General features: G+C 37.0%; 1 protein-coding gene and 1 pseudogene across 7 annotated transcripts in view; one reads left to right on the forward strand and one right to left on the reverse strand.

The window, feature by feature from the left end:
• Positions 1 to 26,187, forward strand: part of Abl2 (ABL proto-oncogene 2, non-receptor tyrosine kinase) — a 95,878-nt gene that overhangs the window by 51,310 nt on the left and 18,381 nt on the right. For 3 of the 7 annotated variants that reach the window (XM_048356399.1, XM_048356401.1, XM_048356403.1), the window contains exons 2-3: positions 21,909 to 21,971; positions 23,791 to 23,961. In XM_048356399.1, the coding sequence (XP_048212356.1) occupies positions 21,909 to 21,971; positions 23,791 to 23,961 (234 nt within the window). Of the gene's footprint in view, positions 1 to 13,780; positions 15,034 to 21,908; positions 21,972 to 23,790; positions 23,962 to 26,187 lie in introns of those variants that run through there. The other 4 variants (XM_048356404.1, XM_048356405.1, XM_048356400.1 and 1 more) reach the window with 2 other exon arrangements.
• On the reverse strand, positions 4,391 to 4,507 carry LOC125360292 (annotated as a pseudogene).

The raw sequence follows: 26,187 nt of genomic DNA on the forward strand, positions 1-26,187 counted from the left end.
CGGTTCAAGTAAATGGAAGTAGGTTTTGTGTTCTAGTAAATGGAAGTAGGTTTTGTGTTCTGGCCCAAGGTGGGGAAACAAGACTCATTCTGAGGACTTGGGAGTGGCGCAAAGGAACTTAGCTGAGATTTTTTGTTAGCCTGTTCTAATATCTTTTCCCTCTTTATTTTCTCTCTTTGACTTTCATTTCCTGTTGTTAATATAACCATGTATGTTTGCCCATTGCTAGGTACAAAGAAAAAGTAGATAATAAAAAATCTCAAAAAACCCAACCCTAAAACAAACCATCTCATATATTTCTCCTGTTTTTGGAATTTACTAGGAATAACAAAGGGGAAAGATTTGGGGGAAGCTCCTCTGTTTTTCTCTCTGTTTTCCTTTTTTCCTTTTTACTTAGAGCCAGTAGGAAAATTGAGGATATGAAAAATGCTGTAGATTCTTTAGAGAATAGACTGTGGATGGAATAAAGTAATTGAAACGCATTTAAAGATTTCATTTTTAGTTGTACATGTAGGTCTAGGGGATAGTAGGAATATCAAAGAACATTATTACTAGAAAGGCATTGATCTGCATATTTGAAAGTAGGTGAAGTTTCTTATTTAATCTTAAGCATGAAGAAGTAGGAATTGGTTTATTTTTGTTTTTTTATTTTTATTTTCAGGTTTACTTTTATTTTTCTTACTTATTGTCAAAGTGATGTACAGAGAGGTTACAGTTTCATACGTTAGGCCTTGGGTATATTTCTTTCTTTCTTTTTTTTTTGGCCAGTCCTGGGCCTTGGACTCAGGGCCTGAGCACTGTCCCTGGCTTCTTCTTGCTCAAGGCTAGCACTTCTGCCACTTGAGCCACAGCGCCCCTTCTGGCCGTTTTCTGTATATGTGGTGCTGGGGAATTGAACCCAGGGCTTCATGTATACAAGGCAAGCACTCTTGCCACTAGGCCATATCCTCAGCCCCTGGGGTATATTTCTTGTACTGCTGGTTACCTCCTCCCTCATTCTCCCCTTTTCCTCTCTCCTCCATGAGTTGTTCAGTTGGTTTACACCAAATGGTTTTGCAAGTATTGCTTTTGTAGTTGTTTGTCTTTTTATCCTTTGTTTCTCTATTTTGATATCCCCTTTCACTTTCCTAGTTCTAATACCAGTATATACAGTTTCCAATGTACTCAGATAAGATACAGTGATAGTGCGGATACAACCACAGGAAGGGGGATACAAGAGGATCATCAACAATAGAAGCTATGGTTTCACATCGCATGTTGAAAGTAATTACAACAGTAATATAACAGTCATCTCCATAACATGGAGTTCATTTCACTTAGCATCATCTTATGCATTCATAAGGGCATAGCTATTAGGCTCTTGTGGTCCTCTGCTGTGACTAGCCTAAACCTGTTTTTTAGGTATGGTCTTGTGCTTCTTAAGAATCATTGCATTTTTTTGTAGCCAGTATTACAGGTACTCACTGTCACACCAAGTTATTTTATCCAGCTAGGACTTCCCAACTTTTCTCCCAGGCCAACCTGTAATCACTATTTTCCTAATTCTGTCTCAGGTATTTTCAACTTTTAATTCTATTCTTTGCTATTGGAAAATTCTAATGAGCTACTACTTTTTTTTTTAAACAGTAAATTGCCTTGCTTTTTCTTTGCTTCTATTTTTCCCCCCAGGTTTTGCTTTCCAATTAATTTCTGTGAATGTTTAAAGCCTTTATATGTCTGCGTTTTTTTTCTTTAGGGAAACAGACGAATCAACAAGCAACATGTGACCAACAGTAATTAAATTTGAGGGTTTTTTTTGTTTGTTTATGTCAATCTTGGGGCTTGAACCCAGGGCCTGGGTGCTGTCTCTGAGCTTTTTTTTGCCCAAGGCTTGTGCTCTACCACTTGAACCACAGCTCCATTTTGAGCTATTTTTTGGTAGTTAATTGGAGTTAAGAATCTCTTGGACATGCTTTCCCTGGCTGGCTTCAAACTGAGATCCTCAGATTTCAATCTCCTTAGAAGCTATGATTTATAGTTGTAAGCAACCCATACCCAGAAGAGTTATTTTTTGCTTTCTTTTTTTCTTAATCTTGTCAATGATTTTACTGTTTTATAGAAATGAAAACAATTGAGAGAATTTTTATTGGAAACATGAACATAAAAAGTCATTCTTTTTTTTTTTTTTTTTGGCCAGTCCTGGGCCTTGGACTCAGGGCCTAAGCACTGTCCCTGGCTTCTTCCCACTCAAGGCTAGCACTCTGCCACTTGAGCCACAGCGCCGCTTCTGGCCGTTTTCTTTATATGTGGTGCTGGGGAATCGAACCTAGGGCCTCGTGTATCCGAGGCAGGCACTCTTGCCACTAGGCTATATCCCCAGCCCCTAAAAAGTCATTCTTTGGGAATTTAGAGTTCCGTACAGAATTTTATATCTATTTCTTTGAACTTCATGTAACATAACTAAGTACATGTTGTACATTATTTCAAATAGTATAAAGATGAACTTATCCTAAACCTCTTATACTAAGCTGTTTGACAGAGGGGAGCTATGTCTTTCATATTTTTGTTTCTCATAGTATCTAGCTTACTGTTAAGCAGCCAGAAGTGGAACCAAAAAATGTGGGTAGTATTAGGTATATTATTAGTGGGATGATAATTGTTATGCTTCACACATGATCACACAGATCAGTGTGATCATCCATTGTATCTTACAAAGTAGTTGCTCAAATTTTTTGTAACAATGAATTCTAATGTAAATTATTTAAGTCCTCACTAATTCATTGCGATTTTCAAAATCAGCTATCTTGGGGGATTTGTGTTCTAAAGTCTTTTAGACAAAGACATTTAGTATTTCATCATAATGACTAAAATAACTCACTTTTGTTACCAGATTTTTCTAGTTTGATAGTTTTAAACTGATGTTCTTAAATAAACAATAAGAATTACTTCAATTTACTTTCAATACTTGTTTTTTCCTCATTATATCTGATAATTTTAAGATACAGTACTCAGATTTTGTGCTTCTTTTAGTTGTGTGATATGCCAGGTGCTTTGAGAAAAACTGGTTGAACCCTTTGCTTTCCCTTTTTTGTGCAAAGGTTTTGTTAGTGTACATCTTTACTATTTATTTTATTTCTTTTTAATGATGTTATTTTGATATCTAAGTCTTAATTTATCAGAAATTAAGGCTAACAAAATGGGAAAAAGTTCTAACTTTGAGCTCTCTTACTTTTTATTAGTATATAGTAGTGTTGTAAGGAAACTCAGTCACAAGAAACAGGGAAGCCACCACTTAAAAGGCCAAATTATGAATGTTTATTGGAGAGCCTGACAACTGTTGGTAGACCATGTCTCAAAGACTAGCAGCCCCAAATGCAGCTAGCACAAAGCTTATATAGACCAAAACCGCCCCAAATGCAGCTAGCACAAAGCTTATATAGACCAAAACCACACAAGGTATGTGGAATCAAACCCAACAACAGTGTTATACATTATTAGTAAAGTAAACCAGATGAGGACATTTAAACCTAATAGAAAAGCAAGCCATCTAGGGAAACAGAATCAAAGGCTGATTATCTAAGGGAAGCATAGACCCAGTCTCCTTATGTCAGTAGCTATACAAAGGGGAATTTGTGACATTTCTTTGCATAAGTACAATGCACTCTTATCAATACACTCTCCCCCCAGTCACTCCTCCAAATTTTCTGTTGGTACTGGTGTTTGAACTCAGGGGCCTTAAGCTAGCTGATAGAAGGTACTCTATCATTTGAAGCTTGTCTCCATCCCTGAGATCCTCTAGTATTTTCAGTATAACCAAACATTTCTGTTAGATTAGTTTCCCAGTATCTTCCTCTATGGACAGTGTCGAGAAACTTAGATTTTATTTGTAGTAGAGAGCATTTAAGTTAGTAAGTACATGAATTAACTCTTAATATTAACTCTTGATTACTGTGTATATTATTTGGACCAAAAGTAGATCCAACCATTTCTTCCCCCCCCCCCTTTTTTTTTTTTCTCGTGAGGCTTGAACTCTGGGGCCTGGGCGCTGTTCCTGAGCTCTTCAGCTCAAGACTACTGCTCTACCACTTTGGGCCACAGCTCCGCTTCTGGTTTTCTGGTGGTTAATTGGAGATAAGTTCACTGAGTGAACTAAGATTGGTTGAAAATTGAAAGCTTCAGTAAATAGACTATGAAGTCATCCTACCATTTTTTTGCTTCACATATTGACGGCTAATTCCTTGGTGCAAGCAATTTTTCAGGTATGAGCCTTTGGGGAATTGATTGACTCTTGAGGACTTTTCATTTAATCGATTTAGAATATGAGTAGACTACTGGAACATAGTGCAACTTTAAACGATGGGGCCTGGCTGAAGGAAATAGGACACTATGGACATTTTTGTTGTCTTTTTTTCCATGTCTCCCCATTCACAGTACAGATCAGGCACAGGGCCTGGCCTGAGGTTTACTTTTTGTCCTCTTTCTATACAGTTGGTGTAGGATTACAGCCTGAGGAAAGTACCAGGAGGCCTAAAAATGTTTCTGAAGCTGTCTTTCCTTGTTCCTCCTTGTCTTATGAGGTAAACAAACTCAGCCACATATTATTGTTGAGGAGATGTTCTTCCTCACCTCTGACCCAAACTTGATTGAGCTGGATATGGACTGAAAGCCTGAGCTGAAATAAATGTTTCCACTTGTCAGTTGCTCACTGTGACCAAAAGAACTTAAAAAAATATCATATACCAGGTTCTTTATACTTAATTTCATATGTATTTCTTCAAAGTTCCATATGCCTAGCTAGGGAGTGAATGTGTCTGTAAACAAGATTTATGTGTTCTGTGTCCTGTTCAGACAAATGATGATTATATGTACTTATATATGCATTAAATTTATATAATTTTACATTAAGAGAAGAAGTTAGCTACTCTTTCACATGTTTTGGGTGACATAAAATTCTTTCATTACAGGATTAATTGTAAATTATTTTTCCTATGCTATAAACAATGATTCTATAACATAGAGCTGTCATTACATTATTTTAAATAAATGCAGAAATCTATATACCTCAGCAGTTATCTACTTTTCAAAAATACATGAAGAAGCTGGGAATGGTGGTCCGTGCCTGTAGTCCTAGCTAATCTGGGACTGAATTGGAAAAATCACTTGAGTTCATGAAATTGAGACCAACCTGAGCAGCATGTTGAGACTTCTCATTTCAAACAAAACAAAGCAGCATTTTTATGCACAATGCAAACGAGAATATGAACAAGTCCTGGTATTAGTTGCTTATAACTGTTAATACTAGCTACAAATGAAGCTGAGACCTAAGAGTCTTGGTTCAGATACAGCCTGCACAGGAAATTCTGTGAGACTCATCTCACAGACTAATCTCAGCCAGAAGTAGAGTTGTGGGTCAAGTGATAAGAGGCTAGCCTTGAGCACAAAAGCCTTGGCACACACACAAATGTGAACAGGCCTTCCTTTTTAAGTTTTAAAGAATATTTTGTATTACCATACATTACATTGTTCAAAGAATGCTTGCATTGTGATTCTTCCAAACAAGCATAACATGTATCCCATCAACCTCAGTCTCCTCTATCTCACTTCCTTATCTTCTCTGCAGCTGGTTTCACTGCTCTGTTTTTAAACTTACATATCATGTATGTACTTGGACCACATTCATCCTCACTTACCCTGTCCATTCACACAGTCTCCCTCTCTATGAAGAGCATGTCTTACCATTTGATTACTCATTTTTTCAGTGTATATTAATTGTATCAGGGTGTTTTGCCAAGGTGTTTTGAATGTTCATGTGTTACATTTTAATGAAATAAATCCCCTTTTGCTCCTGTTGAGGACAGTGCTTAGCTGTTGTTGGGGACAGGGACCTGTGGCAGGAAGGGTCTCTCCTAGCTAATCCCAATCAATACCCAACAGTTTCCCTTTCACCATTACCTGCCAAGACTAGCACTTTACCACTTGAGCCACAGTTCTACTTCTGGCTTTTTCTATATATGTGGTGCTGAGGAATCGAACCCAGGACTTCATGTATGGGAGGCAAGCACTCTACCACTAGGCCATATTCCCATTCTCCATGAGATTTTTTTTTTTTAATGCTCACAGATAGTATTTACTAGGATGAGATACTAAAACAGATCTTACAGACAAAACAGGAGTAGAGGCAGTCATTTGATAATATCTTGAGATGCCTTAATAAAGTATGTCCAGTATATGGAACACGTCGGTTAAACTATCAGTTTTTTTTAATCAAAAATAAATGAAATTAATGGTGAAAGACCTTGCAAAAGAACCTTTTGTGTCACGTATGAAAGTTAAGACTTACTTGAATGTTGTGGTGAGAAAAATCAGTGAAAAATTTTAAAAATAGAATAGTTACATGCTTAGATTTGCTAGTGTCTAGACAAAAAATAAATAAATCTTTACTGCCTTTGCATATTGGCTTGGTGTTAGATCAGACCAGTGGGTGAGAAAGTGGTAGGTAGACCATTATAAAAACTTGGATGAGGAAGAATTAAACCTAAACTGAAGTTATGACATTAGAGCCAGAAAAATAATTTGAAACTTTTTCAACCAGCTACTAAATTAGTGCCATTCTCTTATATATATTTTGAATAGTGGAATAACATTTCCAATTCACATATACCCTCAATATTTAAGTGTGTGAATGTTATGGTGCTTTTAAAATGATTTGTAAAGAGTGTTTACTAAAAATGCCAATTTATTATACAGAATGTTCACTTTTAATACTTAATGAATAAATATTTTCTTGAGTCTAGTGAATTACTGTTTAGCTGTTATATGAATTGAGTGAAAATATGCTAATCTACTCCCATTATCATGACAGTTAAAAATGCTTTAAAAAGAAAAACTGGAAATTTTCACTGCTCTTTAATGTCTCTAGCTGTCAAGCAAGATCTGAAATTCTTGGTGTGGTGTTCAAGGCATCCAGAACTCTTCTGTTTTCACTTTCTTAGCACCATATTCACATATTCTGTACCCCAAATGAACAGAAATCCTAAGACAATAATATATTTTCTCTTCACTTTCTAAAATTTATTAAGATGTTAATGTTGTCATTTGCCACTCTTGACCTGGAATGCCTTTACTTTAGATGATTGACTTTTTAGTGTATTAGATTGGAGGTGGTACATGGGAGCACAGATCTCTTATTTCCAGTTTACTGACATATCTGTCTCTGGTCTTATTATATAGTACTTAACATAAAGTAGATGTTTAGTAAGTATTTTAAAATTAATACATTGAAGTATTATTGATATTTTTTGTGTGTTCACAGATACATTCCATTCATATGTGTGTATAAAAGCAGTTGTTGCATGCTTCCATAACCCCAGTGAAACAGCTGACTGCTTAGATTACAAAAGATTGTTTATAGATCCTTAGGAATGATGGAGATTTATTTGATAGTCCCTCCCTAGGAATGTGCATTGAAGTCATTGTACCAGGTGGTAGCTACGTTGACTGAGAATTCCAGGAGGGAAACTGGATTATAGCACATTCCTTTTATTTCATTGTCTTTTGGATTAACATAGGCAACAATCCGTTTCTGCTAAGAGGAAAGAATCTTAGATTGCTGAACATATATATATGTTAATGTTTAGGAAAGACCTTTTATTTAAACCTGTGTTAGAATTATGAGCAGAAGGCCTATTATAAGTTTTGAAACTTAAATTCGGGGTAGGTTGCAAATTCTTACCTATAAGGATTGCTAATATTTATTGTTCTTTGATATGTCCTTTATATTATGGCCTTTCATATAACTGGTATGAAAATATGCTTTAATACATTCATTGCTTTTTCCCTCTCTTTTAGAAATAATTTCTATCCATTTGGGAATTTTAAGTGCAGCATTAATGGCCCACACATGGAAATCTAACTATGCAGGAGGCTGATATCTAAGAATCCTAGTTTGAAGCCAGCCTGGGAAGGAAAAGAACATCTCTAATTTACTAGTAAAAAAACAGAAATGGAGGTGTAGCTCAAGTGATAGAGTAATAGCCTTGATCAGAAATAGGTAAAGACAGTGGTGAGGCTCTGAGTCCAAGCCCCAGTACTAGCATACATGCATGTATACAGGTGTGTGCATATACATGCACATACAAACACAATCCTTCTTCCTTTTTTCCAGTTTGTTGTATATTTCTCTTTGGTTTTTTTTGTTTATGAGAAAGTGCCTCACTGTATAGTGCAGGTTGGCCTTCAACACTAGCCTTGCCCTCCTGAGTGCTGGTATTACAAGTATGTAGCACCTTGCCTGCCCAGCAATTTCTTAGTAAATTCACATGACCTTATTACCAAAATAATTACATCCACCCAAGGCATGATTACATTACATGGGATCCCTGTGTATATTTCATAATCCCCCTGTAGTCACCTTTTCTTCTAGTCTTGCCTCTTCACAACCATTATTTCATTCTCCATCACTATAGTTATAGCTTTTCAACGGTCATAAATGGTGTCATATAACATACAGCATTCTGAGAACTGTTTCTTAGGAAAATGCACCATATTGTCATTGGTGTTCATCCAACTTGTATGTATCAAATCCTTTCTTTTTATTGCTCACTGTTATTATATGGATATACTTTATCCTTTCGTCCATCATTTAGATTGCTTTCAATTTGAGAGGAGTGATAATAAACATATCTATGCAGGTTTCTGTGGGAACTTAAGTTTACACTTCCTGTGTAGTTAGGAATGGATTGCCTATTTGTAGTGCCTGTGTTTTGCTTTGTGTGGAAGTGCTCATTATCCTCAGCAATGTATGAGAGTCCCAGTTTGTTTGCATCTTCATCACCACTTGGTACCGTTGGTTTTTTTTTTTTTAATAGTAGCCATTATAATAGTGGTATCTCATTGTGCCTCATACTTTACAGATGTTTGGTGTTCAGTAAAAGGGAGTTATCACTAAATACTGCTAAACATAACAACAAAGTGTGACCTAGAGTTGCAATACATATTTAAATCAAGATTGCTTGCTTTTAAATTGTAAGTGTTCTCATATAAAAAGAATTAAGAATTATATTGGAAAAGGTTATTTTGAGATGATCATTTTTGTTCTTATTCTACCCATATGGTATATTACTTTAAAAATATATTTTTTTTGCCAGTTATGGGGTCTTAAACTCAGGGCATGAGTGATGCTCCTTAGCTTTTTCACCCAAAACCAGTGCTCTACCAATGGAGCCATGGCTTCACTTGTGGCTTTTTGGTGGCTAGAGATTAGAGACTCATGGACTTTCCTCCCTGGTCTTTGATCTCCCAGTTGGCTTCAAATCATGTTGAAATCAGCTTCCTGAGTAGCTAGAATTACAAATGTGAGCTACCAGCACCACCCCCTCCAACCACACACACTCAATCTCCAAAAAAAAAAAAAAAAAACCAACAAAAGTGGGTAGTTCTCTTCCTTCGCTTTCTTTTTCCCTTCCAAAAAACCATGAATGCATTACTAGTAAACTAATTCTAGTCGCATTATTAAAATAATTACACAGTAGATGGAGTGAACTTTATTCCAAGAATGGAAAGCCATTGAACATATGAAAGGGATGAGGGAAGTGAAGAAATTCCCTTAAGACTTGTAAGTGCTAGAGACTGGATTTCAGTTCCTACTTCAAAATTCTAAATCTGTATCACACCATATTACTATAGGTTTGACCTTGAATGTTACAAAGGCTCATGTGTTTAAAGGCATGTTTAGTTTCTTGTTGCCAGTGTTAGGAAGTGGTGACACTTGGAGAAAGTAGGGCCTATTTCTAGTCCTTACAATCTTGCTCAGTATTATGGAAGAATTTTGCTTTGTCTGCTTTACATTGGCTCTCAGAATATTCTGCTCTTCTTCCCACCATTAAGATAGAATCAGCTTAGTGCTGAGGTTCATACCTGTAGTCCTAGTGACTCAGGAGACAGAGACCTGGGAAATACCAATTTGAAGCTAGCCCAGGAAGAAAAGTCTATGTGAGACTCCATCTTTAATTAGCCAGCATGGCCAGACTTGATCAAAATGTAAAATGACAGCCTACAACATGAAAGCTGAGCCTTGTGTTCAAGTCTTTGTAACTCACCATGAATTAATATTATTCCACCTCCAGTATTCTCTTTTCTTTTTTCTTTTTCTTCTTATTTTTGATGTTAGCAGTTGGTCTGTTGTATATGGCTTTTATTGTTTTGAGGAATGTTCCATCTATTCCTGTTCTCTCCAGAGCTTTTAATAAGTATGGATGTTGTATTTTGTCAAAGGCTTTTGGGGCATCGACTGAGATAACAATGTGATTCTTGATTTTAGTTCTGTTTATGTGGTGAATTACATTGATTGATTTACGGATGTTGAACCATCCTTGTGACTGTGGGATGAAGCCTACTTGGTAGTATTCTCTTTTCTTCTCCTACCATCCCTTCATTCCTCACAACAATTCAACAATTGCAATCATGTTATATACACACACAAGCACATACACAGCACTCACAAATATCTGTTAAATCTAGATTCCACACATAAGTGAAAATATTCAGTGTTCATCTTTTTTATGTTTATTGTTTTTTGTAATTTATTAATTAAACAAAAAATTTTTGACAAGGTGTTGTGCATAAAGGGTACAGTTACATAGTAGGGCAGTGTGTACATTTCTTTTTTTTTTTTTTTTTTTTTTTTTTTTTTGGCCAGTCCTGGGCCTTGGACTCAGGGCCTGAGCACTGTCCCTGGCTTCTTCCCGCTCAAGGCTAGCACTCTGCCACTTGAGCCACAGCGCCACTTCTGGCCGTTTTCTGTATATGTGGTGCTGGGGAATCGAACCTAGGGCCTCGTGTATCCGAGGCAGGCACTCTTGCCACTAGGCTATATCCCCAGCCCACAAGTGTGTACATTTCTTGTGATATCTTACACCCTGTTTTTCTTTCCCTTCCCTAGGTCAGGTAGACATATATACAATACACACTGTACCAAGAACATATACAGTAGCCACAAATGTTCATCTTTTTTTTACCTTAGTTTATCTCACTTAACATGATGTTTAGTTACAATTAAAACGCATGAAATATGTTATTTTGCTTTGTTTAGTTCCCTGTGTAGGTGTCATCCTTGGAAGAGGATATTGAATAAGTGAATGATCTGGTAATGCTAAAACATTCTATGATAGCACATTCTATTAGTAGATGAAATTGTTTTAAGGGAGACTAATAAGAGGTGGTAGTGTTGGGCTGGGAATATGGCCCAGTGGCAAGAGTGCTTGCTTGCTTCGTATACATGAAGCCCTGGGTTTGATTCCCCAGCACCACACATATATAGAAAACAGCCAGAAGTGGCACTGTGGCTCAAGTGGCAGAGTGCTAGCCTTGAGCAAAAAGAAGCCAGGGACAATGCTCAGGCCCTGAGTTCAAGCCCCAGGACAGGCACAAAACAAACAAACAAAAAAAAAGAGGTGATGGTGTTGATAGTTATATTATGTCCAGCTATGGAAATGACAAAATAAATGCCTCTTGTACAACTAATGTATGCTAATTTAAAAAATATAAATAAGTAAAACAAGTAGTGCTCAGGTAGCTAATGGCTATGATCCAACCTACTCAAAAGTCCAAGATCTGAAGACCAAAGTTCAAAGCCAGCCCAAGCAGGAAAACCCTAGATGTTCTTATATCCAATTGACTATAAAATGCTAGAATTGGAGCTCCGGCTCAAATAGTAGAGTGATAGCCTTGAGTGAAAAAGCTCAGGGACAGCACCCAGGCCCTAACTTTTAAGTCCAGTACCAGCAAAAAACAACAACAAAAAATTTAAAAAGAATTTTAAAAAACCAAGCAAACCATTTTGATAACAGTAGCTTGGCCTCAAGTACCTTGAACTGATACCAATATCCAGAATTGAATTATGTAGATTTTACTTATGCAGTTGGATAAAAAGGCCATACTTTCTACAGCTCAAGCTATAGAATGTTTGCCTGGTAACTGTAAAGTCCTGAGTTAGGGCCCCAGACTTTAAAACAAAATAAAAACAAAAACTAACAAATAAAAACTCAACTTATAGGAGACAGGGAGAAAATAGTAAGACATAGTAAATGATGGGGCTGGGGATATAGCCTAGTGGCAAGAGTGCCTGCCTCAGATACATGAGGCCCTAGGTTCGATTCCCCAGCACCACATATACAGAAAATGGCCAGAAGGGGCGCTGTGGCTCAAGTGGCAGAGTGCTAGCCTTGAGCAAAAGGAAGCCAGGGACAGTGCTCAGGCCCTGAGTCCAAGGCTCAGGACTGGCCAAAAAAAAAAAAAGGACATAGTAAATGTTCACCAATGAGCATCTCTGAATATAATAAATCTTCTGTTGCTTTGACAATGATATTGAAAAGATTCTCCATAGGGTGGTGGTGCACTAATTGTTGGGCTCGGGTCGCCTCCCCTGGCGTGGGGATCAAGGCTCAGCTAAGCTTCTAACAGCCCCCTTTCTCACCCTCTCCCCTGGTCACCCAACCCGCAGGCAAAGCCAGGGTGGAGCGGGGGAGCCAGCACAGACCTCACGTGCACGCGGCCGAAGGAGAATGCTTTGCCCACCTCCTTAACAGTAAAGAAAGCCAGGCATACGCGGGTCTCAGAGAAGCTGCAAGAGCAATCTGATTTATTAAGGTGGGGGCAAGGACTAATGATAGGAAGAGAAGAGAGAAGGCGATTGGCCAGAATGCTGATAGGCTGCGGGCTTGTCATATGACCCCCTCATGAGCTAACATCACTGGAAAGCGCAGTGCCAGGGAGAGACTGGGGACGCATGGGCTGGCGAGAAAGTTGGGGGCTGTTTGCAAAGCCGGTTCTTCTGGTTCCGGACCCAGAGAATTGTGGCCTGCTTCCGCATTCCCCAGGGCTGGGGGAAGGGCAGCGGCTCGGGTGCGCTCTCCAATGCCCTTTCCCCGTCAAGTCCAAAGGCTGGATCCCAACACTAATGAGGCTCTGCCTCAAGAAAAGAATTTTTTAAAAATACCTTGATTTACCCTTGTGGAAAGAATGAGAGAAGAGAGGAAACTTTAAAAAAAATTCTCCTTCATAGAAATAAGTACATAATTGAGCATGGTGTTTAAAATGACTGAAAGCATAGGCTCATTAGAATAAATTTCACAGACATTTTTTGGCTTAGATTATTTTGGGATTAGGTTTTGGATTTTTGTCCAGGCTGGCCTGGTACTGTGATCCTCCTACTATGCCCCCCACTAAGGTAGGAAGTCACAGGCATGTATCACCACATCAGTCTTGTTAAGATAGTCTCCTTGATGACCTCAATACTCCCAATCACCATCTATAGAGGACCTGGAATTATAGGCATGAATTATTGTACCTAGCCCCACGGTCTTAAATTTTACTTCTTCTTTCATCTATATTAACAAAGATTAGGCTTTTATTTTTTTCTAGTTTTAAGTGGGGCTGAACACTGGTGGTTTTTAACTGTAATCCTAGGTACTCAGGAGATAGGAGTATCAAAGCCTGTCCAAGCTGCATAGTCTGAAGACACTCTTTTTTTCTTTTGCCAATCATGGGGCTTGAACCCAAGGTCTGGGCACACTGTCCCTGAGCTGCTTTTTGCTCAAGGCTGGCACTCTACTACACTTCTTTAAATTTCTGTTTATGTGGTACTGAGGAATTGAACCTGGGACTTCATACATGCTAGGCAAGCACTCTACCACTGAGCCCATTCCCAGCCTAAGACACTCTTTATCTCCAATCAACCACCAAAAAACCTGGAAGTGGAGCAGTGGCTCAAATAGTAGAATGGTAGTCTTGAGCACAAAAACTCAGGCAAGAACATAGGCCTAGAGTTCAAGCCCTAGGACTGAAAACAATAAAGGAAACTCACTGGAAGCTTTTGAAAAATAGAGGAGTGAAACTTGGAAAATGACAGCAGTAAATGAAGTTACTCCCATACTAAAGTATAATAGATGTGTGTGTTGATTGCCACAATGCCCTTTTTACAATTAATATATACTGACAAAAAAGAATGACAAGTAAAACAGCCTATGTTACAGTGTTGTACCAGCAGGAAGGAGAGTGTGAATGAGGGTGAATATGCTCATAATATTTTAAATGCATGTATAAAAACAAGAAAAATGAAACTGTAGAAGTTGCTTTAAGAAGGGAGATAAATGGGGCTGGGGCACAGATGGATGTGTGAGAGAATGATTGGTGAGTTGATTGTGATACATCATGTATATTTATGGGAATTTCACAACAAATACCCCTTGTAGAATTAATATTTGCTAATCTTTTTTTTTAAGTTTTAATATTACAGTTTTTCAGGCCAGGCATGGTAGACACTCTTGAAGTTACAGTAGTTGGTAGGTTGACATAGGAGAGAGAGGCCATCTCTGTCTCAAAAAACCCTAACTCCCAGGTTGTTGTTTTCTAGCATTGTGCCATCTTTTTTAACCTGTATTAACTACGTAGATAAAAAGTTTTGAAGACTTCTGACTATGCTTATGAGTCATGTAACTATTAACTTGGTTGGTGTAAATGATAAGTTTTTCTAGGGCTTTTTTTTTTCTTTAAAAAATGTTCTCAGTGTTTTACTGTATACAGGTTTTCTCCAAGGAAATGTTCTGGTACAATCTTACCACACTTCCTTAAGATAAAAGCCTTTGTATGTACTAATCCGAAGTTTACATTATTGCTGAGCTATTTATTTCTCAAGAATGTGAGTACATATATGTATAAAACATTCCTGAGCTACTGAAGTAGTTCTCTTTCTGACTCAGTCTTTTGGGGTTTACTACATTTCCCATTCAGTTATTCCACCCCATGGGTTGTAAATGCTTACATTTCATTGGTTCCCTTTGGCCACTGCACATCCACATGCCATTGTTTGTCAGACAGTGGGATTTTAAGGGTTGCTCTTTGCTTGGGACACTTTAACTTTTGTGCTTCTGGTTGGAGGTATGATGCTAGGGACAGTTCTGCTTCCATCTCATGGTTATGACAGGGATCAGGACACTGCACTTTGTTGCCTATGCCATGAAGTCTCAGAATCTCCTCTATCCAACTTGACAGATACAGGTATGGATATTTAAGAGTTGATAACTTGGGGGAATCCCCATAGACTGCTACAATAATCAAGTGTCAGTGGAAATATTAAAATAATTTACTACCACTTCATTCTTGGTCAGCAAGGCTTATCTGCTTGTTCTGCTGTTTTGTAGTAGAATAAATACTTAATGATAGAATATATGTAATATGTCTTACTTTGTGATGGTAATATATGCATGTCTTGATTGAAGAATTTAAGATATATTGAAAACTTTAATTATTAAATAAACACAATTTTAAACAGAAGTGTTTAAAATGTATTAGTTTCTTAGAAAATATATAATCAGGTTGTAATTCAGGCAAGATAAATGTCTATAAAGTACTTAAAATGTCTAAACTGAAAATGTGATATTTTAATTTCTCCAATTATTGTATGACATATTATTAATTAAACTGAGGAAAATTTCCATAATACTAATTGGTGAAGTGGCTGCAATAAGGTTAAAACATTAAGTTCTAAATTAGGCCTGAATTTGTGTTTCACTTTTATTATTTTCAATTTTAATTTGTTCCATAGTAATAGTCCTAACTTTGCTTTTTCTGATACTTTGTTTTATTTTTCTTGTATCCTTCATGTGTATCAATAAAACAAGATGTCATAATTACATTTTTAATTGTCATAAAGTGTTTCTGCTATACCCGAGTTCTTTACATATATAAAAGTCAGGGTCTTGTATTCTTAAGTCCATGATCTACCTCAATAGAAGTGATTCATGGAAATTAGTTCAGTTGGTATCTAAGTAATCTAACATGCAGTAGTCATTTATATTGTTCAAAAATAAAACATTCCCAGCCTACACACTTAAATTCCTGTGGTACAGTACATCTGAGTCATCTAGATATCACTGTTTTAAATGAAGAAAGTGGTTAAGACGAGACTCCAGTACTCTCTGTGAAACACTTTGACATTTGCTCATTCTTCCCACAGCTTTTGTTTCATTTTGGTTTAGCCTTTGTTCCTCAGCTGGTTCTCCTCTATTTAGTTCTTTAATTCCTCTTCAATACATGTTCTTTCTTGGCCTCAGAAAGTTTAGGATTTTTTTTCAAGTGGTTTTCTTTTTGTTTGATTTTAGTAAAGAGGATGTCCTTTTGGTTGATAGCCAGTGCAGATGGATTGGACAGGAAAATGACCCTTAGTTCTATGAGAACAAAAGAGTGAGGGGTAAGAAAGAAGAGCTTTTCTTTCAACCAAAAGGACCCAGATAAGAAGAGAAATAAAGACTGAAAAATATTGTTTTCTAAGTTATAAGTTGTTTGCGTTTTTTGCCTCAAATATAATCTATATCTTCTATTTAGTACTTCATATGTTTAGAGCATATATGACATTGTTTGACTTGGATATGTCCTTTAATTTACACAAAATGGTTGTATAAGTCTGTCTATTTTGTTCTTTTGTCAAATAATAGAATTTTTAAGAAGTTGACTCTTTTTGGGCTTGGAATTCCTCCCTTGAAGCACATGTTCTAGACACATCATCTCACATTAACAATCATCAGTACAGAATCTGTATTCATCTTACTTAGATGGTTATCCAATTTAAAGTTTTATATTCTGTCTTATAGCATCCTCTATGAGTATGGCAGTCCATATGATTTATTCGTTCAGTAAAGCTTTTTTTGAAAGTCTCACTATTCTGTTAACAAAATAGAAAATTTTCTGTCCCTCTGTTGGAGTAGTTAGATAATATCAGTTAATACAATAAGTAAACAAGTTAGCAGTAATAGATGCTATAGTAATAAAGTAAATGAGGAAAGGGAATTTGGGGATGTGGGAGTCTTATTAGGAACAACATTATTCTGTACTTTTAAACACAATAGTTAAACATCATACTGACAGGATAATACCTGAGTGAAATGTCTTGAGGACCAGGCTTTTAAGCAGAAAGTAAAGCTATTAGGTAAAGCCCTTCGGTAAAACCAGTACAAAGATCCTGAAGCAAGAGTGTGCCATCATATTCTGACTATATAAACAGCAAAGCTGGCGATTAGCATGAGGCAGGCTAGGGGAGTAGTTCATTGAGCTGGACTGGGAAAAGAAAATGTGAAAGTCTTTTAGGTTTTTTATGACTTTGGTCTTTTACTGTAAAATTGGGGGACTAATTGGTTTGCTTGTTTTTTAAATGTGTGTGCGTGCGTGTGTATGTGTATGTGTATGTGTATGTGTATGTGTGTGTTGGTACTAGACTTAAAGTCAGGGCCAGGGTGCTGTCCCTGAGCTTTTTTGCTCAAGGCTGTCACTCTACTACTTGAACTACAGCTCCAATTCTGGCATTTTATGGTAAATTGGAAATAAGAATGTCTTGGGTTTTCCTGCTTGGGCTGGCTTTGAACTTAGCTCTTCAGATCTCAGACTTTTGAGTAGCTAGGATCACAGCCATGAACCACCTGAGCCCTACTTGTTTTCCTTGTTTTTAAAAGATACATTGGTTGTACAAGAGCCGTTCATTTTGACATTTCCTTAGTTGGATGATGTACCCATCAATATTGCCACCTTTTATTCTCCTTCTTCCTTCTTAAAACAGTTTCAACTGGTTTTATTGTTTCATTTCATAGTTTTAAGCAGAATAACACAATCTGACTTATGCTTTAAAAGATGGCCAATGAAAAATGCCAATATCTATTATTATTAAGAGTTGTGCTAAGGGTTTATAAGTCAGATTATGAATACAATACTTCTTGGTCATTGTTACCCCTTCTGTTGTTCTCTTCATTTTCCACCTCCCATTCCTAACCCCAAGTTACGCAATTTAATTTTCAAATAATGTGCATTGGCAGTAATGACTACATTTTCGCACCCTCCCGTCCTTCATTCCTGTGACCCTGTTTGTCATTTTCCCCCGAATATTTCCATTTCAGTTTGTGTTTATATGCATATAGCCCTGTATGTGTTATTACACATATTGTACTTTAGATCCTGCTCCTACATATGAAAGAACACATGTGGTATTTGTCTTTCTAAGCCTGGCTTTTTATTTCACTTAACATGTTGTTCACGTCCATCCGTTTCTCTGTAAATGACCTTTTTTTTTTTCTAATGGATGATAAAATTCTATTGTATATATGTTCCACATTTTCTTGAACCACTCGTTTTAAGGCAACTGTGCTCTTTCCATAACCTGGCTATTGTGAATAGAACAGAAATGAACATGGATATGCAAGTGTCTTTCCTGTATCCTGACTGGAATTGCTGTGGTATCACTGGGTCATAGGGTAGTTCTATGTTTAGTTTTTTTAGTAATCTCCAAACCACCTCCCAGAGTGGTTATCTAGTTTATATTTCCACCAGCAATATAATAGCGTCCCCACTCCAATCTCTGCCAGCATTTGTTATTGTTTAATTCTTGATGCTGGCCAATCTTGCAGGGTGAGATTGAATATTAATGTTGTTTTGATTTGTATTTCTTTTATGGCCAGAGATGTTGAGAATTCCTCATGTATTTATTGGATTTTTGTTTGTTTGTTTGTTTGCCATGTAGTGACTGGTATTCATTGGAAGAGGGGAGGGAGGCTTTCGTTTCTTGAGCTCCTTTTATATTCTGGATGTTAGGCTTTGTCAGATGTATATTTGGTAAATATCTTCTCCCAATCTGTTGACTCCTTTTTTCTTTTTTGTCCTTTACTGTGCAGAAACTTTGCAGTTCAGTCTTGTCAAGTTTCTTGTATTTGCTGAGCCCCTTGGAGTGTCTTCAGAAAATTTTGCCAGTGTAGAAGATGGCCAGTATTTTAAAAATAAGCAGTAGAGAGCAAGTATATAGAATCATGGAAAACAGTTGCTTTCTGACAAAATGTAGGTGACAGATGAAGGTGATGATAGGATGTTGGTAGTTGAGAAGGTGAGGCTTGGGGTGCCTTTTTTATGATGGGGGCTTGAACTCAGGGCCTATGTGCTGTCCTTGGGCTCCCCCCACCCCCCAAGGATAGTGCTCTGACACTTGAGTCAAGGCTCTATTTCTACTTTTTTGGGGGTACATAATTGCAGATTAGAGTCTTTTGGACTTTCCTGCCAAAGCTGGCTGTGAATCACCATTATTCAAATTTCATCCTTTTGAGTAGCTAGGATTAGAGGTTGTGAGCGACCCCAACCTGGGTTGGGTGCATTTTTTAAGGCGAGTACACTGGATATGGTATGCAATAGTAATAAAGGAGTCATGAATTATTACCAAAGTTTTGGCCTCAGTACTTAAACCAGTAGAATCACCATTAGCTAAGACGGGGAATTCTGTGGGGGAAGCATTTTTGTGACTGAGGTTAGAAGTGCATATGGTATGATTTGCAAGGTAGCATTTTAAAAAAATATCCTATTAGGATTAACATTGGCTTCAGTATTTGCTTATGATTTCCTTATTTGGGTTATTAATAATGCAAAACTTCTGAGTTCAGGTTTTCTCCTTATAATTTCAAACAAGGAGAACTTTGTCCTGTGAAAAAACAATGAAATGTAATTAGAACTATTTAAAATCATTAGATACAGTAGTAATAAAAATTGTAACATACTACATAATAACAATGTTTTGTCCTGGTCATGGAGTTCTTTATGGACAGTAATACATGTGAGTGTGGTTTTCTTTTTAAAATAATTTTATTTCAATAAAGGACAATCTTTAGTCCAGTAGAAATTTTGCTGAGGTAGATAATCTTTTCATTGGAATAAAGAAAAACAGAACATGTGAGCAGTTTAAAAGAATTTTCATTTATTTATTTATTGCCAGTCCTGGGGCTTGGACCCAGGGCCTGAGCATTGTCCCTGGCTTCTTTTTGCTCAAAGTTAGTACTCTGCCATTTGGGCCACAGTGCAACTTCTGGCCATTTTCTATATATGTGGTGCTGGGGAATCGAACCCAGGGCTTCATGTATGTGAGGGAAGCACTCTTGCCACTAGGCCATATTCCCAGCCCCTTAAAAGAATATTTCTTAAAGTATGATGTTTCATTTGTTAGTTCTAAATGCATTATCTTTGTGTATATATACTTTATCTGTTCCATTCACTGTAACTTTGTAACTCTATGTTTAAACACAAGAACATATTTGCTTTCAGTTACTTTTCAAAAATATGAACATGTATTTTAGAAGTTTAGCATACGTGTTTTTTTCCCTCTTGGTGATTGTGGAGTTTTAACTCAGGACATTGTGCTTTGTAAGCAGGCACTCTTTGTCATTTGTTTCATACCCCCTGTCCCCTATACTAATTGGTTTTGGTGGGGTTTTTGTTGTTTTGCATTTTTAAATTGTTACTGTTAAGGGATTACAGCTCCCTAAGTTAGATTATGAGTAGAATGCTTTTTGGTCAGTATCACCTCTTCATTTGTTCTCCCCCATTGTTGTCCCTCTCCCATCCTCTACCCATAAGTAACATAGTTCTTTTTCTTTTTTGGCTCAAGACTAATGCTCTACAGTGGTAGAGCCACTGTCCCTCTTCTGGCTTTTTTTGTGGTTAATTGGAGATTAGAGTCTCATGGACTTTCCTTTCCCCAGCTGGCTTCTAGCCAAGATTCTCATATCTCAGCCTCCCCAAGAGTGAGTTTTATAGGCATAAGCCATTGGTGCCCATTCATAGTTTTTTTTTTTTTTTTTTTGCCAGTTCTGGTGCTTGAACTCAGGGCCCCTGGGTATTGTTCCTGAGCTTCTTTTGCTTAAGGATAGCACTCTACCACATGAGCCACAACACCACTTCTGGCCTTTTCTGTTTATTTGGTACTGAGGAATTGAAACTAGGGCTTCATGCATGCTAGGCAAGCACTACCACTAAGCCACCTTTCCAGCCCCATAGTTCATTTTTCATATAGTGTACCTTGAGTATAATGTATTTTCTCACCTTTTCTCTCTCCATTTCTGTACATTCCCTTTGCCCACTCCCAAAACATGTTTCTGCTTTCTGGTGTTCATTTGATGAGCAGTCATTCTTTTTTTTTTTTTCTTTTTATGGCCATTCTTAGGCCTTGAACTCAGGGCCTGGGCGTTGTCCTTGAGCCTCTTTGTGCACAAGGCTAGCACTATACCACTTGAGCCACAGCACCACTTCTGGCCTTTTCTGAATAGTTTATTGGAGATAAGAGTTTCACACAGACTTTCCTGCCCAGCTGGCTTGGAACCATGATCCTCAGATCTCATCCTCCCGAGTAGCCAGGATTATAGGTGTGAGCCACTAGTGCCTAGCCCCAGACAACCCTTAACGTAAAACAAAATTTAATTACCTCTAGAATTTTAAACATGTATTCCTTCAGAGAAGGAAGAATGTGATGGAGTGAAAGAAACTAATAAAACTGCGAGTTGCAGATTTACCTTAGAATGGGAAATTCTGTCTGTATCATGTAGATAGTCATGAAACTAATTTTTAAACATTAGTTAATGTGATTTGTAGATTAAGATATACACCTCAGTTTTCTATCATTTATGTTTTTGTACAAATTGGGAATTCAAGCAAGTGTTACTTAACACATTTTCAGAATTCTTGACAAAAAATATAGCTTTTAAGGCTAAGCAATATATTGAGCCTTGGGAAACAAACATATAGCATGTCAGGTTTTAAGAGCATAGGAAAGAGACATGTGAAATTTTTAGGGGAGCTGAATGTTGTTCAGTAAGAAATCAATTAAAAGAAGAATTGGAAAAAAAACCCTTCTAGGTGTCATGGACCGCAAGAATAAAGGCCAAAATGTGGGAAAGCATGGGGTGTGTGTGTGAAAGGTCAATTTTAGGTGGGAAGAGGAGATATGAAGCTAGAGAAGTAGGTGTCCACTTGCTGCTTATGGATGGTCTTGAAGGCCATTACAAAGGAGTCTTCAGATTAATGTGAACCATTGAAGAAGCTTAAGAAAAGTGATATGGTCAAATTTTTTTCTTAAATAGATCACTTTGCCAGCTGTGTGGAGGATGGATTTGAGGGAGACAAGACTGGAGGCGGTAGTCCAGGTGAGATCTGTTGGTAATCTGCACTAAGGCTTTGGAACTAGAAGTGAAGGAAAGGGAATGGTCTTGAAACAAATAAATCCACAGATCCTGAGGGGTTCTCTCCTTTTCACATGTGATTATTTTTTAAAAAGCAGTTTTAAATTAATGAAGTGAAGAAGCAAGCATAATAGAAAAATGTTATTTGAGATAGCTCGCTAGTTTGTGTTGACAGCCATAAAAGCAGTCTCTGGTATCTAGAATTCCATAACTGGAAGAGCAGTGTATTTTTGTGTGTGTATAATCTACCTGGGCTATGGGAAGGAGGTGATCTCCAATGAAAGTAGTACAAGGATCACCTGTCTGTAGCATGAGCAGATTTTGAAACTGTAAAGCCTTGAGGAAGAAACGATTACAAGGCTTTAGCTACTGCATATGGTAGAAACTCAAATATCCAGTGGTGCTGGTATTTTCTAGAACTTCTGCAGGAAAAATAATTTTTTTGCCTTTTATTGGGGGGGGGTGTTGGTTTTTGTAGTGGGACTTGAACTCAGGGCTTTAACTTTTTACTCCAGATTAGTGCTCTGACCCTGAAGTCATAGCTCCTCTAGTTTTTCTTTCCCTCCCATAGTTAATTGGTGATAATAGTCTTAGAGCTTTGGTGTTTTGTTGTGTTTGTTTGTTTTTTTAGTCTGGGCTGGTTTTGAAATTCCATCTTTAGATCTCAGTCTCCTGAGTAGGAAGGATTGTATGTGTGAACCTCCAGTGCCCAGATAACAACTAGATTTTTTTGCCAGTCCTGGGTCTTGAACTCAGGGCCTGATCATTGTCCCTGGCCTCTTTTTGCTCAAGGCTAATGCTCTGCCAACTTGAGCCACAGCGCCACTTCTGGCCTTTTCTATATACGTGGTGCTGAGGAATCTAACCTGGGCTTCGTATATAGGAGGCAAGCACTCTTGCCACTAGGCCATATTCCCAGCCCAACAACTAGATTTTTAAAAATTATATCAAAACAATGAAAAGTTGTAAATTCTTGTAACATTAGACGATATTTTGGAATGTCTAGATAAAATGTTTTAATATTAATATAAAGCATGTTGGACTATTTACATTAAACCAAATCTTTTTTATTTTTTTGCTAAGCAGATAATTTTAGGGTCATTTTAATAGACGAATATTTCTATCTTTTTTTTGTCCAGTCCTGGGGCCTGAACTCAGGGCCTGGGCACTGTTCCTATGCTTCTTTTGCTTTTGTTTTGCTTTTTCTATTTACGTCATGCTGAGGAATGAAACCCAGGCCTTCGTGCATGCTAGGCAAGCACTCTACTACTAAGCTACATTCTCAGCCCCCCACTGTTTCTATAATTATATGAAACAGGGGGTCTGGATTTATATATTTTTGAAGAAAAGAAAACCCTTTCTCTGTAATTTCCCATGGCAAGAGTAAGAATAAAAAAGGAGTAGTTTAGGATGACTTATCATATATAACTATTCCTTATTTTAAGATAATCCTAATAGAGCCTATATGCATCTTTTTGCATTTTTGTTTTGCATTTTGAGAAAACTGTACTTTTACTATTTAGGTCTGATTTAAGTGAATGCATGTAAGTCAGAGCTAAAGTGTCATTTTGTGGTCTTTCCTCTGGCTGCCTTTTTATATTTTCATCTAGTAAATTGCTACCTCATAGTCAGGAAACACAATATCTAATTGCTCATTTTTTATGACTTTATAAACCATACAGTTCGGTCCCCACTTTGGAATCGTATGGATCAGTTTTGAAATAGTATGAATGTTCAGCTGCTGAACTGATTGTGAATTTTTTTGCTTTTTCGTGTCTTTCAGAAGCTTTGCACCGCCCATATGGTTGTGATGTTGAGTCCCAGGCCCTGAATGAAGCCATCAGATGGAGCTCCAAGGAAAACTTGCTTGGAGCTACTGAGAGTGACCCTAATCTTTTTGTTGCACTTTATGATTTTGTAGCAAGTGGTGATAACACACTCAGCATTACTAAAGGTAAGACTTCTATGTAGCATCCTCTCACTTTCTAGTTTTCATTAGTAGTTAAGAAGTAATGAGCCTTGGACTAGCTTCTGTCAGTGACTAAAATTAGCCATGTGATTTGGTACTTTCAGTTCATTCTCTTTTGTTTACATGTATATAGATATGGTATGTAGGTATATATAGTATATAAGTATATACATATATATACACTTATACTATATATATATATAGATACACATCTTCTGTGTGTGTGTGTGTGTGTGTGTGTGTTCCAATTAGTCTTGCCCCCTCTATCATTCTTACTTCCTAGATCTGCGGTGGGGGATGGTGGTTTTGTTTTTTCCCTTTTTGAGGTGCTGGGACTTCATACATCCTAGGTTAAGGCTCCACTACTGAGCTACATTCCCATGCTCTGAACATCAAATTTTAACATTCATTCAGATTCACCAATAGCAAAAATTAGTAAAACTGAGTTTTTCAGATTGAGGTACAGGTATCTCCTAAAGTGGGTATGATTACATGAATGTCAAGAGTTTTCAAAGACATAGGTAAAATAATATTGTGTTGTCTTGTGTCAAAATCTTTGGGGCTGTATTGGGGACAAGATAGTAGTAATAAATTGTGGGGCAGATTATTGTATTTATGCAATTGAAGGAAAATTTGCATAATGTTAGGATACAGTGAAAGAATTCAAAGAAAATTTCTTTGGATGACACTGCAATCTTTTAATTTTACTGTTACTTCATAGGAGAAATTTGCAAAGCAATGACTCAGATATGTTTTTCTAGGTATAATTTTCTTGTTAGTGTTTTCTAAGATAATTTAGTTACCAAGAAAATGTTGATAGTCTAGTAACTTGTTGGTTACCAATTAAGGCACCAACTAGTCTTTTGCTCAAGGACTTAGATTTCTTTTTTTTTTTTCTTCAAATTTTTATTATCAAAGTGATGTACAGAGAGGTTACAGTTTCATACATTAGGCATTGGATACATTACTTGTACTGTTTGTTACCTCGTCCCTCATACCCCCCTCCCCTCACCCCCTTTCCCCTCTTGAGGTGTTCCATTCACTTAGACCAAACAGTTTTGCAAGTATTGCTTTTGTAGTTGTTTTTCTTTTTTTTTACCCTGAGTCTCTCAATTTTGGTATTCCCTTTCAATTTCCTAGTTCTAATACCAGTATACATGGTTTCCAATATACTCAGTGTTACAGAGGTAGTGTAGGTACAACCACAGGAAGCTGATACAAGACCATCATATATAATAGATGCTACAGATACACATGGTACGTTGAAAGTAGTTACAACTGTGATATAACAGTCGTTTCCATAACACGAAGTTCATTTCACTTAGCATCATCTTATGTGTTCATACGGGTATAGCTAATGGGCTCTTGTGATCCTCTGCTGTAACTTGCCTAAACCTGTACTAATTACTCCCAATAAGGGAGACCATAGAGTCCATGTTTCTTTGGGTCTGGCTCACTTCACTTAGTATAATTTTTTCCAAGGACTTAGATTTCTTTTATCTACTTCAACAATGGTTTGTGATTAAACATCCTTAAATATCAGATTTTTCTATTATTATATTTCTATTATTTTCTATTAATATAAATGATGTCATAATAAAGATAGTTTATTTTAAAAGATTAAGAAAATATTTTAGAGGGAAAATAAAATTTTAGTTTCTTCTCAAATTTTAGTCCCATTTTCACATGTTAATATTATGATATCTTGTTTTAATTAAAAATATTTAGCAAGAGATAGTGCTTGCATTTATGCCCGTAGTTTGATTCTATCTTAATTATGAGGACCAGTAATTTTTTACTAGTTCTCTTTAAGGAAACAGCAGTATAAAACTGCATATACAACTTTGTCTTTAGTTTTTATAGACTTAGCTACAGTTTAACAATTCTTCAGATTTTCTGTCTGTATACAGTATATATTATATACATATTTGTGGGGGTTGTGTTTGTTTTTGTACACTGGTGCTAGGGCTTGAACTCAAGATTTGTTTCTTTGAAGGCCTGTGCGCCTTTCCTTTTGAGTCACAGCTCCACATCTGCCTTTTTTTTTTTGAAAACTGGTTAGTTGAAGAGAATAGTCTCAGGGATGGTCTTGCCCAGGCTTGCTTTGAATCATTGTTGTCAGATCTGAGCCTCCTAAGTAGGCAGGATTGTGGGAATGACACTGTTACCCTGCTAAATTCCTCATGATATAAACATTTCTTCAGGCCATTG

This window comes from Perognathus longimembris, chromosome 11, assembly GCF_023159225.1.
Source record: "Perognathus longimembris pacificus isolate PPM17 chromosome 11, ASM2315922v1, whole genome shotgun sequence".
Lineage (NCBI taxonomy): Eukaryota > Metazoa > Chordata > Mammalia > Rodentia > Heteromyidae > Perognathus > Perognathus longimembris.